Here is a 17,225-nt window from a genome sequence, read left to right on the forward strand (position 1 = left end):
ATTAATGAAAAATAGAATATTTTCAAAACACCAAATAGAAAAGAAAAATATCTAAAAGATGTTTCCATTTTTTAGTTTTTAAAAACAGAATACTATAATTAATTTTGAAAACTCTATGACAGAAAAATATTATCAAACAAATTTTTAATTTTATAATTTTTGAGAACTAAAATATAATTTTTGAAAATCAATTCAAACATCCCCTTAGATTTCTATTGGGTAATTAGATTTCTCCACCACACTTGTTCCAGGCCTTTAAATTTATAAAAACACCAGAATCATTTTCTCTCATCTCTGCATTGTGCACCTAAACACACTGCAGATTTCAAAATCAGTACTAGTTTACAAACAACATCACCAAACATTCCAAACACGTCAATGAGTTTCAATGCGCCGCGTATCACGAAAACTGCATCAATTGTTGGGACCAAAACCTCACGAAACCTCATTTCATTACACCGACCTGCTACACCATTGCAAAACCACCGACTGCATTAAGAAAAACCACGCCCAAGTTATTATCGGAGGCCACGAACAAGACCCATTTATCGCCGCTAAACTAATTGACAAATATGCACAGCTCGGTGGATCCAACGTTGAACACGCACGCAAAGTGTTCGACAATTTGTCCGAAAGAGATGTTTTCTGTTGGAACGTTCTCATCAAGGGTTACGCTAATATGGGTCCTTTCGTGGAAGCCTTAAACGTTTATGATGAGATGCTTTCGAGTGGTACTACTCCGAATCGCTACACTTACCCTTTTGTGCTAAAGGCTTGTAGTGCCGAGAGGGCTTATATAAAGGGGCGAATTGTTCATGGGCACGCTGTGAAGTGTGGATTGGACTTTGATTTGTTCGTTGGTAATGCCCTCATTGCATTTTATGCAAAGTGTCAGGAGATTGAAGCGGCAAGAAATGTGTTTGATGAAATGCCTAATAGAGATGTTGTTAGTTGGAATTCCATTATGTCGGGGTATATCTCAAATGGGTATGTGGATAATGCTGTAATGCTATTCTATGATATGTTAAGAGATGATGATATTGGTTTTCCTGATAATGCCACCCTTGTAACGATTCTTCCTGCATTTGCTGAGAAAGCAGATATTCATGCAGGATATTGGGTTCATTGTTATATTGTCAAGACAGGGATGAAACTTGATCCTGCTGTTGGCTGTGGTCTTATAACATTATACTCAAATTGTGGCTATATAACCATGGCAAGAGCTGTTTTTGACCAGATATCGGATAGGAATGTCATTGTTTGGAATGCAATTATTAGGTGCTATGGGATGCATGGTTTTGCGCAGGAGGCGCTCAGTATGTTCCGGCAATTAGTTGATTCTGGCTTGCATCCGGACGACATTGTGTTTTTGTGTTTATTATCGGCTTGCAGTCATGCAGGCATGCATGAACAGGGCTGGCACCTTTTCCAGACCATGGAAACTTATGGTGTTGTGAAGGGAGAGGCTCATTATGCTTGCATCGTGGATCTCTTGGGAAGAGCCGGTGATCTGGAAAAAGCAGTGGAGTTTATTCAATCTATGCCTATCAAACCAGGAAAAAATGTTTATGGTGCCTTGTTGGGTGCCTGTAGAATACACAAGAATTTGGAACTTGCTGAATTGGCTGCAGAAAAGTTGTTTGTTTTAGACCCTAACAATGCTGGGCGTTATGTGATTCTAGCACAGATGTACGAAGATGAAGGTCGATGGCAGGATGCGGCCAGATTGAGGAAAGTAATCAGGGAGAAAGAAATAAAGAAGCCAATTGGTTATAGCTCGGTAGAGCTGGAATCCGGTCATAACAAATTTGGGGTAAATGATGAGGCTCATCCATTAACAACACAGATTTTTGAGACCTTGGTAAGCTTAGATAGGATAATGGGTAAAGAAGCCCGCACTCTATGTGATGCCATGTTGTAGGAACTAGGAAATGTTGGACAAAGGGATACACCATCTAACTGTGTTGAATAACCGATACTAGCTATCAAGAACTGATAGTCACATCACATCTTTGTCCTTGGAGATGATCATTAATTTACAAGATCTGGGATGCATGGTTTTATCTGCTGCTGCCCATTCAGCCATCATCTTAGCCATTCATCTATTTTCTCAAGATCACATAGGTTAAATTCTGCTTGAAGAGATGAATAAAAAAAAGGTTCAGTTCATTTGAAGCTTGTGTTTTTCTCAAGATCACCAATGCTGTTGTTGTAAATTAGATTTGATAATATTTTTGAAGAGCCTCTCAATGTGAGATCAAAGTGGTGATCAATGACTTTGTTTCGCGACAGTAGATAATGCAAACCCTCAAGGCCAATTGGATCAACATTTTCATAAGCAGCTGGCTTTTTAGTTGTGATATTACCTCTAAGTGATATTCATACTCAATAAGCAATATATCTCCTCACGCAGTAAAAGAAAGGTAACTGCAAATACCAACTTATATACGGCTGTACATTTTACTTCTCTACCTGGTTAAAGCTTGTTTACTTTGTTGTCTACATTTGTCATTGTTATGAGATTTGCGAAAGATGTATGAGGGCGTGAGCCGAAAAAAGGAAGGTAGTAAGTCTTTGGTTGTAGTTTTTGGCTTTCAGCTTAAAAAATGATTATAAAGCTGATTTACAATTGTGCTGAATATTTTAGATTAATTGATCTATTATTAAACAAAAAGTTTTTTCAAGTTTAAGCTTAATTCTTGACATTCTTTGACTTCATGTTTGGTTTTGAGCTTCACTTTCATGATGCATTTTGGAGGTTTTCGGGTTTATAATTGCAGACTAATAAGTAAGGGCAGGAAGAACAGCTTAAAGTATTGAATATGTAAATTCAACACATGCCCATTAACTCAACACTAAATGTAACATAAATGAGATGAGTATACAATAATAGTATTAGAACAACTTTTTTCTTTTGCTCTACGTGTCTCTTCCATTAAGAATGGTTTCGAGACTGCATTTTCATCAATTATATCAATCTTTTTTTCACTTGTATGTTACTTGACACACATTTCCATCAAATATATGACATTTTACTCACACTTAACACTCCCACAATAAAAAAGATTATTCATCAATTTTATTGATAGGAATTGAATGTCTTTGGTGAGAAATAGAAATAATTGTTGGAGAATTTATATGTATACGAAGAGGGAGTATCCTTTTTTCTCCATCACCCCATAGAACATAAGCTTCTTCTCCATGAGCAGCATCATCACCAACTTCAAGATCTTCCTCTTGCATTCGAAGATCCATAATGAGACTTACAATAATACAAACGAGACTAGTGATAACAACATTCCAAAGAGTGATAAAAAATGCTCCTAGTAATTGGTACAATATTTGCCTGATTCCTTGGCCCACATTACCGTAAAAATAACTGTAGAATAAGCCAGGCCCATAAGAAGTTTCAGGCCCATAGAGCATCTTCAAAAGACTGGGTTTGGCAAAGATACCAGAAAGGATTCCACCAAGAATACCAGCCACTGCATGAGTGTGAAAGACTCCTAATGTATCATCTACACTTTGAAAAAATGATGATCTTTTGTGCAATACCATCATCGTGTACCATGGGATTGAACCAGATAAAGCTCCCATCAATATTGCAGCCCATGGAACCACCAATCCTGTTCACATACATAGGTAAAATTACCGTCAAACTAGTATGACTGTAATAAGGTCCGTCATTTTGGGTGTGTAAGGCGGGTTGCTGCAGTGTCCAAAATTTGACGCATTTAAATCGTGTATAAAAAGGGCTTCATAAGATATTTCTCACGATTAAATCGAGGCAAAAATAGAACCCTATTTGTAACTTCAGTACACATGTCTCCGAAAACTTAAGACGACTCTGAATGCAACTATTTAATGTGTGGCTTATGTGAGTTTTACCTGCACCTGGTGTGATGCAAACTAGACCAGTGATCATTCCTTGGACGGAACCTATCAATGAGCCTTTCTTGTATACAAACATATCTAGAGAAAGCCAAACAAGTATGCTTGTGGCAGTACAAAGATGAGTGTTGAATATTGCCAAGGATGTAATTTCTCCAACCTGAAATGGTGCTCCACCATTAAAACCTGTCCAACCCATCCATAAGAACCCTGCACCTCCAAGCATGTGAATTATGTTATTTGGTGGAAAATTTTTCCTATCATTTGAACTTCTTGGACCAACCTGTCATTTATCAACATTTTATTAAGCAGTCATCTCCAACAATTATTACTAATATATTACTTATAATCAATTACCCAATAAGCAGCAGTGAAACCAGCAACACCAGAGGATAGATGAATAACAAACCCCCCAGCATAATCAATTATTTTCCCCTCAAGAAAGCCATTCCCCCATATACTAAAAGCACCAACAGTGTAAGACAATGTAAGCCACATAGGAACAAACAACATCCATGCATAAAAATTCATTCTCCCAAGCAACGACCCTGCAAGCAACACAAGAGTAATTGCAGCAAAAGCAAATTGGTAAAAAACAAAGTCAGCCATTGGTAAATAGTATTGTGTTGATGCCTTTGAAAGTAGAAACTTCTCATTCAATGCAAAATTGGGTTTTCCAACAAAAGGAAAAAGCTTGTTCCCAAATGCCATTTGATGGGCCCATAAAACCCAACAAACTAACACGGCGGAAAATGCGTATAGGCCCATGAAGGCTGAGTTTACGGCCCATTTTTTCTTAACCATGCTGCCATAAAGTATTACAAGCCCAGGAACACTTTGCAGGCCCACTAATGTTGCTGCTATTAGTTGCCATGCATTGTCTGCTTTGTTGTTCCATTCGGGTGATGCGTCGTTTGGTAAAAGTGATTCTGGAAATGAGGAAATATACTTAGAAGAATTGAAAATCATAATGTAATGAAAAAAATCACTTAAGTTTTGAGGAAATTTTCTGGTTGGTGGAGTTTAGTTTGGACTATATAGTATAATAAATTTTGACATTTTTTTAAAGGTATCTTTGGAATAATCATCAAAAGTTGTGGCTTCTTGTTGCAGTGGCTGGACATTGTTTGGTGACGCAATGAAATTCAATTGAAAATTTTATAATTAGGATGGGCCAAAATTTGAGATTCTCTAACCTTCCTTATAAAATTCCACCTTGAGTCAATTTTTGTTTTGTAACTTGTGATTAAGACAATACTTGTCAATTCATAAATGAAGCAATGTACTTAGTTCTAATCGCTATATGTCTATAAAATTGTGATATTTCACCTTTGATACAGTTGAGAAAAACAATTTTGTTTTAACAAGTAGAAGTGTTGTTAAATATCCGATATTTCACCTTTGATATATTTGAAAAAAACAATATTGTTTTAACATGTAGCAGTGTTGTTAAATATCCGATCTAGTATTGATATATCACTATTGTGTATCAGAATTTTAATTATACGATACGAAAGTCGGTATAATATTTCAATTTCGCGATGCTTGCGATATCAACAATTTTTTTTTATATACCTGTATATCGGTTATGAATGGAATATCGGAAGTTATATTTTCATTATTATTTTTATAATTTTTTTTGAAGAAGATGAATATTAAAAAAGATGAAAAGAAACCCTAGAAAACGCATATGATAGAAATGTAGGAATGAGAAACAAATGAATAAGAAACCTTTTAGGCATTTATAATACATAGTCATGTGCTCTATCATATATCATCTTACTTCAAAAAAAAACTTATGGAATGATGACGGGCTATCAATGCACGTCATTTAGTAAGAAAAACCGTCGAATTCTGATAAGAATTGTGCAAGTCAAAAGCGTTTAAGAGAAAAACTTAGAAAAAACGCTTTTGGGTGAAGAAAGAGACTCAGTGAGAAAATTGGTGAAAAAAGATCGAAAACATGTTGAAGCCCCTGAATTTTACGCGGTCATAATGCGCTCACGCTGCCTCTCACGCGCCCGCGCTGAAAGCCAATACACACGCATTGAAGTAATGATGTCACAACATGCCTGCGCTGATAAGTAGCGCGCTTGCATTGTATCTGTTTTCTTGACACGTTTTTTAGTAGCTTTATAAGAAAAAAAAAGAGTGAAAAATAGGGGTTCGACTACCACAACCAGAAAATGAGATTTTATAGTGATTTTGGAGCTTTTGGAGGCCATTGAAGCCATTGGAGAACTTTTTCTTCAGTAATTTTTCACGCTCTTCGAATATAAATTATTGGTATTGATTAATTTCAACATGAGTTGATAGATTCCTCTAGGGTAGGTTAATTTTTTGATGAACCTATTTTTGCTTGATTGAGACATATGATCGGATGATGTTAATGTTATTATTCTGACTTATTGTTATTTACCAGTTAATGATTCTGTTGCTTTTTGATTGTTACAACATTCGAATCAAATTTGATAAATAGTGATTACTGACACTAGGGCTATTTATCTGAACTACTTTAACTGTTGAATTTGCTAATTGACTAGGGATAATACGATTAGGAATTGTGACTTAAGGATTAACGTGTTATGTTGTCTAATCTAATATGACAATTGCCATGAGGGATCAGAGAGTTGACGGCTAGATTAGTGAGCTACACGCTAATGGATTGGGTGTAGTGGTAAAGTTAGTCTGCCGTGTAACTCTGTAGTCAACACATGTCTGTTAATGCATGTTTCATCAATCAAGTAGAAATAGGGGATTCTGATAATGCAACTTGACCACTTTTCTCATCATCGTTATAAAAGTCTTTTCTTGTGTTTTCGACCAAAACACGCTTAAACCCCCCCAATTCCTGTTTTTATTTACATCGCACAACATCTCTTGTTTTAAGTTCATAATTCTTGTGGAGACGAATTTATTTTATTCAATAACAACATTAGTATACTTGCTAGTAAATTTTCCATCTATCATGGAACTTACAATTCTTTTTCCTCGAGGCCTCTCTGTTTGTAAGACCACATTCAGGAAGGTAAGTACAAAGTTGGGCATATTCGCATAACCCAAATTGAATTCATGCATGTTAAGTACTCTTTTGACTACATTTTCTACGTGTTGTTCTATAATATTCCTCCAAACTTGTTATATGACATCACCAATATTTTTATTTCTATTAACTGTCGCACCTTGAAAAAATGATAATGCGATCCCTCGCGATGGAACGCGGAAAAATATTGTTCGAACAAAATCGCCACCGAACTTTATTTATTCCAATGAAGGAATAGGAAAATATCGAGAAAACCTTTAGAAATAAGAATAATGGTCGTCGTAACCATATTCGGGTTCGAGAGTCGATTACGCAAGGGGAAGGTATTAACACCCCTCACGTCCGTTGTACTCAACGGGAACCTTTTAGTCTGATTTGCTATTTGACTGTTAATTGACTGTTATTTGCTTGCTTCGAGTAATTAGAATAGATGATAGATATGGATGAAGACCTCAGGAGGGGGGAAATGAGAGGTTTTTTATTAGTGTGCTCGCGAAGATACATCAATCTCCTGCCTACGTATCCTTATGGTGCAATAAGGAAATCAGAGCATTCGTAGTTCGGGCTACTACGAATATTTGATATGTTTTATTTTGATGAACGACTGTGTAGGTCGGTGTTCTAACGGCTAAACGCTGGCTTGTCTACTCTCGGTGGAGGCTCTAGCACTGATTTGTTGTACGCATTAGAAAGGATTGACAGTGTTCTTTTTGAAAGGGTTTTGGTCACGCGGGGGTGACAAATTGAATTGATGTGTTTGGGTGTTTGATTGGTTTCGATCGCACGAGGACAAGAAGTTAGTTTGATTTGTTTGAGATGTTTTTGAAGAACGACAAAAGATTGAGCAATGTGGTGTACACCAATCGTCCAATTCCTTCGAGGAATAATAAGGCGAACGCCTTCTACTCCCTTTTCGTTTGAATTATTTTGAAAGTTTGTTTGTGGATGTTGAATATGCACGGTAGTGAGGCGTACGCCTCCTACTTGCTTATTCAAAGAATAACGAGGCGTGCACCACTTATTCCTTTATCCAAGTTTAGTTAAAATGTATTAATCGGAAGTCGATGACTGAGCAATATGGTGAACACCAATTATTCAAATAATCGAGAGATGGTGAGGTGAACGCCTCCCATCTTTTGTCATCCGAAGTTTAATTTATAAAAGATATGTTTTTAGATATTGTATTTGATTTGCGAAAATAGTTTGAATTTATTCGATTGTGTTTTAATTTGATGACGAAGATTCGAGCAATGTGGCGTACGCTAATTATTCGAATAATCGAAAGATAGTGAGGCGTACGCCTCCTATCCTTTTATTATCGGAAATTTAGAATTAAATGGTTGTAGAATTTGTAGTTTATTTAAAAGAAATGATTTGAAATGTTATGGTTTGATGTTTTAATCGGGTGACAAGAACTCGAGCAATATGGCGTACGCCAATTATTCAAGTGCTTGAGAAATAGCGAAGCGTACGCTTCCTATATTCTTTTTCATCCCAAGTTTATAAAAAGATATATTTTGAGTATTACCTTAATTTAAAAAGATGATTTGTATTTTGTATGATTGTTAGGGTTTTTATTGAATGACAAAAACCCGAGTAATATGGCGTACGCCAATTACTCGAATAATCGAGAGATAGTGAAGCGGAGGCTTACTATTCCCTTTTTCATCCAAAGATTAATTATTAAAATAAAGCCTTTAGAATTTATAAGTAATTTGGGGAAGTGATTTTAATTTTATAGAGTTTTTAGGGTTTTAATTGAATAACGAAAATCCGAGCAATATGGCGTACGTCAATTATTCGAATAGTCGAGAGACAGTGAAGCGGAGGCTTACTATTCTCCTTTTCATTCAACATTAAAGAGAAACTTCTTTTGAAGTTATATTTGATTTGCAAAATGGTTGAAATTCGTGCTTGTTGAATAAATCATGGTGAATCGGTCATCTACTCGGTTAATTAATAACCAAATAGGTCTCATTGTAAGAAAGCCCAAGAGTAAGCTATGTGAGGTTGATGGGGATGCATAAAAGCGATCGACTTACAAGGATATTTGAAAGTGGGCTCGACTTTGAATTGAGAATTGTGATTTGTGCTTTTTGAAATTGGTTCGGATTGATGGTGTATTGGAATGATGTGCTCAAACCGGTTTGTGCAAGATGACAACATAATTAATGTCATTTACAAAATCCAAACGCGGTGAAAAATATTCTATTGATATATTGGCATTGGGGAACTTTATTTACTATATTTACTAATTACATGGAGTATCAAAATTAGTGGGCCTATTTATTTTTGTATTCTAATTTACCACCACAATTGGCCCACATGGTTAATCAAAATAATTTACAAAAAAATGAAATTGGATTTAATTAAAGCTTATATATATACTCCTAAAAAACAGAGACTGCAGCTTATTAATTTCCAAACTAAACCAATCCTTTGCTGCCAAATGTCAATGCATAAAATATTTAATTTCTAAAAAATAATCACAGAAAAGGAAAACCGAACTTTGCTGGACATTGAGTCGCTGTATTTTCCAGCTTTGGTCAGAAAGTATTCATGTATTTTCGAATCCCATTTCCACGATTCCTCACCACAGTCCCGAAAAGAGAAACATACGAAAACCTTCGCGATGCTCATTATGGTATACAACAGGTAACAAACAAGCTCACATCACAGCTTCGGACGCAGAAACAGCAGTATAATCGACACGAAATTTGATGTTAAAACCATAATCTTAACACATTGAAATAATAAAACAACAACAATAATCATACATAACCATTCTCTATAATATTTACATAGATCAAATTGTGAAATAAAGTAGCACAATGAACATGGAGTCAACCAATCATCACCTTAATTCAACTCGTTTATATAATTTGTAATTTTAACTACCCGAGCTAGAAGGCAAAACGTCATGACACAAAACAAACCGCAAACATATAATCTTGGTAATGGATGATGTAGTACTGTAGAAACTCCAAATTTATTACGCACACCAAGCAGAAATTGTAACAACAACAACCTTATACAATGTCAAATACAAAAGCAAAACTGGAACTGAGATGTTACCGCAATGACGAGTCGATGTTGCTGCTGTGTTGGCTATTGCTTAAATGGAATATGATCAATTTCGGCGAGTGTCAGATTTGCTTTGCATTGACATCATTGTTGCGAACTGGGATTGCCACTACACAGTGATGACCGAACCGTTGATGTTGTCGGATTTAGCCGGCGAAGGGAGTCACAACTTTAAGGTCGAAACGACATTTGCGACGGAGATGTGTGGTTTGTGATGCGTGGGTTTCACGGCTGACGAAGGGTGAAGGAAATGAAGGTGAGTAACGGTATGGTTGTTGGATCTTGGATGTTATGAAACGGAGGAAAGTACGCGTCGGTGGTGGTTTTTTTTACAGAAGATGGACGAAGATGGTTTACGGATCCGTGAGTGTTGCGGGTTTGTTTAGAAGGTGGAAAGGAGACGGCGGTGTTTGGGGTTTCGTCAACGTGTGGACGGTATTGTGGTGTAAAGGATGACCGACGAGGATGGTGGTGCGGTGTGAAGGTGAAAGTGTGAGGTGAGTGGGTTTCGGTTGGTGAGTGGAAGATGGAGAGGAAAAATTATGAGTGGTAGCTTAATGATGAGAGAGACGTTGAGTATCAGGAAAGAGAGAGATGTTAATGAGTGAGGATTAGGTGGTAGGTGAGTGTGAGAGACGTTGAAAATGAGTGGACGCCTTTTTTAGCTATGTGGAAGGAAATCTGTGAGGCAATAAAATGAGTGGAGACTGAACAATCCGTTAGGACGCGTGTCACCACGTGAATGGTAAAAAAAAGCTATATTTTTTTTTGATATTCCCTTGTGAGCTGTCAAAGAATCCAATGTAAAAATAATTTTTTTTTACATTTATTATTCATTTAAGAAAATAATATCATAAAAAGGAAATTAATTAATATTTGATTTAAATAAGTTATAATTATTTTAATTAAATAACTAAACTAAAAACAAATTAAACGATTAGAAATAGAAACCGAGTATAAATTTGTTCGGAAAATTAAATCGGGCACACTAAAATGATCAGCACAAAATATACTTATTGAAAAAATACAACGTTTCCTCCAATTTTGAAATAAGTTTGCATCGGTTAAAAGGCTCAGGCGGGTCGAAATGCAACCGAAACAATCGCTGAAAAATACAACGAGCACACCAGATTAAACTACGTGAACCGTAGATTAATAATACTGGCGTCTGAAATTTTAATTTTGAAACTTTTTACCCGCTGATTTTGCATGTTCTTTAGAAACGATTTAACCGATTTGTCTGTATTTTCAATAAATTCATCCTGACTGATATTTCAGGTATTATTCATGATGGAATGTATGTCATGCTATGTATATGATGCAAAATAAAAAATGAAATCAATTGTATGAAAATTTAAATATGCCCGGACAAAATCGGGGTATGACAGCTGCCCCTATTTAATTAACTTGAACCAAAAGATAAGAATGACAACAATCTTCATACATTCGTGGTGGAAGGTAATTAAATACGAAAAGATCCAAATTTTATCCTTTGAAATGCAATGGAGAAATGCAGAAAGAAAATGCAATGGGTTCTAATAGCACCAAGGTGATAGGGGTAGAATGCCAAATCAATGCCAACCCTCGAGTCGACACTCGATCTTGCAAAGGTCGTTATTGTTGTAAAGACAACCGTGGGACTAAAACTGAACAGGATCTCTGGCACCAAAAGGATGATAATAGACTTGACATCATCAAAAGGATGACAGTAATTCAACATGGTTTCTAGGGTCGTCATCACCAAAAGGATGATGGATAAACCGAGCTTCAAAAGTAGTCATCACCAAAAGGATGATGGTCGCAGTGGCTATAACAAAGATCGCCATCACCAAAAGGATGATGGTAAGATCAACAACAAATCTCGCTATCACCAAAAGGATGAAAGTTAGACACAATCCAAAGATTTCCATCAACAAAAGGGTGATGTCCGTCACCCCACAAGGATGATGGTTATTCTGATAAAAGTTTCCCATTACCGAGAGTATAATATCAAGGTTATCACCAAAAGGATGATAGTTAACTCATCAATTTCAAAGATCTCCGTCATCAAAAGGATGAGGGTAAGATCCAACAACAAAACTTGTTATCACCAAAAGGATGATAATAAGTCAAATAACTTCAATGATCACCATCACCAAAAGGATGAAGGTATAATCACACAACAAACTTGTTATCACCAAAAGGATGATTATAAGTCGAAACTCAATGATCTTCATCACCAAAAGGATGAAGGTAAGATACAAGATAAAACTCGTTACCACCAAAAGGATGATAATAAGTCAAAATAATCACCATCACCAAAAGGATGAAGGTATAATTACAAACAAAACTTGTTACCACCAAAAGGATGACAATAAGTCACACAACTCAAAGGATCCCCATCACCAAAAGGATGAAGGTAAGATCAAGAAAAAACCTTGTTATCACCAAAAGGATGATAATAAGTCAACAATCACCATCACCAAAAGGATGAAGGTAAGGTCAAACGACAAAACTCGTTACCATCAAAAGGATGATAATAAGTTAATAACTTTTACTGATCGCCGTCACCAAAAGGATGAAGGTAGGATCAAAACACAAAACTTGTTATCACCAAAAGGATGATAATAAGTCAACAGTCACCATTACCAAAAGGATGAAGGTACTACAAACAACATAACTCGTTATCACCAAAAGGATGATAATGAATCAACAATCACCATCACCAAAAGGATGAAGGTGAGATCATAACTTCGAAACTTGTTACCACCAAAAGGATGATAATAAGTTATAATAACTTCAAATATTGCTGACACCAAAAGGATGACAGTGGGATTGGACTTTCCAAATGTCACCATCACCAAAAGGATGATAGCTTAAACCAAACTCCATAATCTCTATCACCAAAAGGATGATATTTAGATTGAACTGGACGTCATCACCGAAAGGATGATGGTTAAACTAAAATGACAAGGATCCTTATCACCACGAGGATCGCCGAAACCAAAAGGATGACGGTAGGCTGTAATTATTGCAGAGGTCATCATTCACCAAAAGGATGAAGGTTGGACCAAAACTTCAAGGATCTTCGACACCAAAAGGATGACGGTAAGATCACAAATGTCAAGGATTTACCATTACCAAAAGGATAACGGTTACCGTAAACAGGACAATGATCAATATTATTCCTCAATGGACTTTCACCAAAAGGATGATAGTGGGAAAAATATTAGAAAAATAAGGCTACTGTCAAAGTTCAGTAAACTAGACTTATTGGGTAGTATTGGAACATTGCTGGTTAAGACTTGCTTGGGGTATCAACAACAAAAGGTTGCAAAACCAATATTCTTTGGAGAGATGTAATTTCCATCAACAAAAGGTTACAGGAAACGACTCATTAAGGGACGCTCAACGCGAAACATAGTAGGTGTTTTAAAGAAACGATGTTTGACTTAGTTGAGGATAACATCTTATCAATAAAAGGTTGAAAGATATAACTCAATGGGGAACGTCCGACAGTAGGGTAGGAACTCACTTAGAAAAAGTGACAATGACTCGACTGAGGGTTGGCTTGGATGCCTACGACTAAACCTTGGACCTTGATTCGTGCTATATGCATAAATGTCATGTATGCATTATGTACGAGGTGATGCATGTGATGCATGTTTGAGTGCAAATGATGCTTGGCTTGTTTGGGATTGGCCCCCCTTTTCAAAAGCAATGTGTTTTCTGGAAACCAGTGTTGGTTGTATTAGTTTTTGTGTGGGTGCCAGCAAGGTGGGCTTTGTTTTTTCTTGTAACTGTCGATGTGGATTGGACTATTGGTTGGCGGAAAGGATCTGACTTCCCGACACTCGGTAGCTGATGATGTGATGAACACGTAATAGGTGTGGATACTCTTGGTGCCCCAAGTTTGATCTCTTGCTGATATATTGTGTATTTGTCTTCGAGAAGGTCTCAGTTTTTCTTCTGAAGTGTTTGGCCAGCCTGTGACTGAGCATAGCGACGTGATCAACCCATGTTGGTTATGCTTTTGACGTGCCCTAAGGATTCTTGTCAAGGCATGATGTTGTACTGGTATGAACTTTTGACGTTTTTGTTGTGAATTCAAGCAGTTTCCAGTGGCTGACGCAATTTGCTTGACTGTCTTGAAGATATGAAGGGAACTTGCCCCTTGCAACTTATCTTGCCCCAGACTGGCCTTCGAGGGACTTGCCCTAGATGTACTGAGTATTGAAGTGTTTTTCCTCCCTGATCAACCGATGCTTGGAGATTTGTCTTATACTGACTGCTTCTTAGGTCAATATTAATCAAAATGATGCCATGCCCCTGATCCACATGATTATGAAATGGTCTTGATTCGTGTCAGCATCAACGATCAAGTGCCTCTTTAATTGCCCCTTGTTGGAATTTTCTCGATGTCAAGCACTGACTAACAATTAAGAATTGTCATCCAAGAAATGGTGATTTTAATGCAATAGTTATGCAAGTTTTGAAAAGCAATCATTCATTTGGAGTGTTGTGGTAGTGTGTGGCGAGTGGATCACGTGTCCAATCGTGGTGCTTGATTTAGCTAGCGTGTGAATGATATAGTGGGAAGAGAATATTAGCATTTCTCTAGGAGTCAGTTTACTCAACCTTGCTATAGTATGCTTTCAGAACGAACCTTACTTCAATTAGGTCTTTTGAAGGTTGTAATGTGGCTTGGTTCATGGTTATTGAAACAAAAGGATATAAGGCTCAAAGTTTATTTTAACCCACCCCTTCTTCATGATGATCTCCAATCCCATGTTCAGTTAATTCGACACACACCTTCCTTTTTGTAGGTGTAAGGAAAAGATGGTGATTCGAGGTCTCTTGGAATGGCAACCACCTTATTTCGTTTTTTGGATGTCGGTGACCCTTTGATTTTGGTATGGTGGTCACTGAATCTTGTTTTGTTTTGTTGGAGACTTTCATTGTCTCTTTCGATTTTTGTTTTGATCCCTAATTTTTGCATGGACCGCATTTTTGAAGCTTTAATCCATCGGGATTGCCCCTGTTTTTGCCTAAGTCTCCTTTCAGGGTGTTGGACTTAGCGGGATCTTTCTTTGATTTTTTGGAAAATTGTGACTGCCAAGTCATTGGTCGTTAAAGAACATCCGACATAAATTTTGGATTTTGTATGGTTCCTTCGGCACTTCAGAATGTGTGCGAAGGATATCATGTAGTTGATCCTCGCATGGGATATTTCATCTTGTAATTTGAATGTGTAGTCAGATTAACTGAACACTACCCTGCCCCTGGTTAAGCGTAAGGGTTTGTAGATTTGAAAGAAACTCCCACTTCTAGGCTCAAAGTGGTTGACTAGGGATTAACTCCTTATCTCTCTAGTGTTTAGGGATTTGAAACAATGCCTGTACATCATTAGCAGGATTTTATCCGAAAGCATTCAATCAGCAATTATGAGTATTTTGTTTTCGTCATCCTCCTTCCAACATTTACTAACAATAGTGCGATAAAGGAGGTGAAGTGGAAAAGTATGTGTTTATGCTTTGCAAATGTGATAGATGAGTGAATATGAAAGATTGATTCAAAGCATGCATAATCATCCCATTAATAAGACCAAATACAAATAACAATGTTTAAAGCATACAATACTTAGACAAACAAGATCAAATTACAAGAATGCAAAAGGGTAAAAATGGCATAATGATTGCTTTCATTCGAAGAAACGGGCCTTCATCTCTTGATTTGTCGTTGGGATTCGTTCTGCTTGCTCAGGTTGGTGAGGAGCTCTATCTTCGAGCTTCACTCGACTCTACATGCGCCGACATGGGGTTTGTTGCAACGTTTGGCCTCACTGGCGTGAATGTAACTGCCTTACTATCAATCAGTCCTGGACCTTGTGCTTGAAAGCCTTACAGTTCTCTATTGTATGCCCTGGAGCACCCATGTGATACTCGCAGTGAGCATTGGCGTCATAGCCTGGAGAATATGGTGGAGTTGCAGGTGTTATCTCCTTCAGAACAACCGATCCATCCTTTAGCAGGTAGGGAAGGATCTTGCTGTATGGTACTAGCAAAGGATCGAAATGTCTTTCTGGCCTCCTTGCCCTCTGTTGGTTAGGTTGACGTTATTGCGGAGCACGTTGCTATTGATTTTGTTATTGATAAGCTGGTTGTTAATACGGCTGCTGATATTGTTGTTGATATGGTGTCGGGATGACCGCGGAAACCTGATGATAAGGCGTAAGAGCATATGGAGGTGCCCTATATCCTCCTCCTCTCATTATGGCGTTAGTATGACCTTCTGTCTTCTTTGGGAGATTAGGATAAGGCTTCTTCATCCCACTTGAAGCATTGGCAGCGCAAGGTAGCTTTCCCTTCTTGATCTGGCTCTCGATTCGTTCTCCCACAGAGACGACCTCAGCAAAAGTTGGGAAACTGGATCCTACCATTTTTTCCATGTACTGGGTGTGCAGGGTTCCCATAAACATATCAATTAGCTCTTTGTCAAGGAGAGGAGGCTGGACACGAGCTGCTAGCTCTCTCCAACGCTGTGCGTATTCCTTGAATGACTCATTGTTGCGTTGAGTCATGTCTTGCAGCTGGGTGCGATTGGGCGCTAGATCAATGTTGTACTGATAATTCCTAAGGAAGGCTTCAGCAAGGTCTCTCCAAGATTGGACCTGACCTCTTTCTAATTGCATATACCACTCCAAAGATGCCCCACTGAGGCTATCTTGGAAGTAATGAATAAGGAGCTGATCATTACTAATGTGGGCGGCCATTTTGCGGCAGTAAGCTCTGAGGTGAGTTCTCGGGCAGGTGATCCCCTTGTATTTGTCAAAGTCTGGGATTTTGAATTTTTGTGGAATCACGAGTCCTGGCACCAGGCACATGTCAACAACGTCCAAACCGGGAGTAGTGTGAACCTCCAAGGACTTAAACTTTTCCTCCAAAGCATGGAGTCTATCAACAGCTGGGTCCGGGAGATCTCCAACAGCAGGTTTGGCTGGTTGTGGCATGAAGAAAGCGTCGTATGGATCCTCATCACCCATCACAGATCCATGTCAAGCAGATGTAACAGAATGCTCATGAGGGTTCATGTTGACCATGGGAACAGGAATAGAAATGGGTCCTCCTTTAGGCTGGACAGGATTGCCATCAAGTTCAGTTACTCCAGGAATGCTAAGCGATGGCGATCCAAACTGAGCAGCAACTTTCCTGGCTTCGGCGCTAGTCTC

At 37.7% G+C, this 17,225-nt stretch overlaps 2 protein-coding genes across 2 annotated transcripts; one reads left to right on the top strand and one right to left on the bottom strand.

Annotated features, from left to right (window-relative positions):
- The first annotated feature begins 223 nt into the window (after positions 1-223).
- On the top strand, positions 224-2,696 carry LOC127074743 (pentatricopeptide repeat-containing protein At3g24000, mitochondrial). The gene has a single exon (XM_051016090.1). The coding sequence runs from the start codon at positions 389-391 to the stop codon at positions 1,919-1,921; it is 1,533 nt and encodes a 510-aa protein (XP_050872047.1). The 5' UTR covers positions 224-388; the 3' UTR covers positions 1,922-2,696.
- A 148-nt stretch (positions 2,697-2,844) lies between these two features.
- LOC127136811 (ammonium transporter 2 member 3) lies at positions 2,845-17,039 on the bottom strand. The gene is made up of 6 exons (XM_051063331.1): positions 16,673-17,039; positions 9,607-9,670; positions 8,741-8,804; positions 4,249-4,800; positions 3,889-4,174; positions 2,845-3,626 (listed from the first exon to the last, which is right to left on the bottom strand). The coding sequence occupies exons 1-6, from the start codon at positions 17,037-17,039 to the stop codon at positions 3,067-3,069; spliced, it is 1,893 nt and encodes a 630-aa protein (XP_050919288.1). The 3' UTR covers positions 2,845-3,066.
- Positions 17,040-17,225: the final 186 nt, after the last annotated feature.

The sequence above is a fragment of the Lathyrus oleraceus genome, chromosome 4, assembly GCF_024323335.1.
Source record: "Lathyrus oleraceus cultivar Zhongwan6 chromosome 4, CAAS_Psat_ZW6_1.0, whole genome shotgun sequence".
NCBI classification, from domain to species: Eukaryota; Viridiplantae; Streptophyta; class Magnoliopsida; order Fabales; family Fabaceae; genus Lathyrus; species Lathyrus oleraceus.

Excerpts from the sequence above, each read along its gene's own strand:
- LOC127074743 (XM_051016090.1), top strand. The coding sequence starts at position 389 with ATGCGCCGCGTATCACGAAAACTGCATCAATTGTTGGGACCAAAACCT.
- LOC127136811 (XM_051063331.1), bottom strand. The coding sequence starts at position 17,039 with ATGGGTGATGAGGATCCATACGACGCTTTCTTCATGCCACAACCAGCC. Across the intron at positions 8,805-9,606 it reads TCTGCGTCCGAAGCTGTGAT|AAGTTTCTCTTTAATGTTGA; the intron begins GTGAGCTTGTTT and ends TAACTTCAAAAG. Across the intron at positions 3,627-3,888 it reads TTGCATCACACCAGGTGCAG|GATTGGTGGTTCCATGGGCT; the intron begins GTAAAACTCACA and ends GTATGTGAACAG.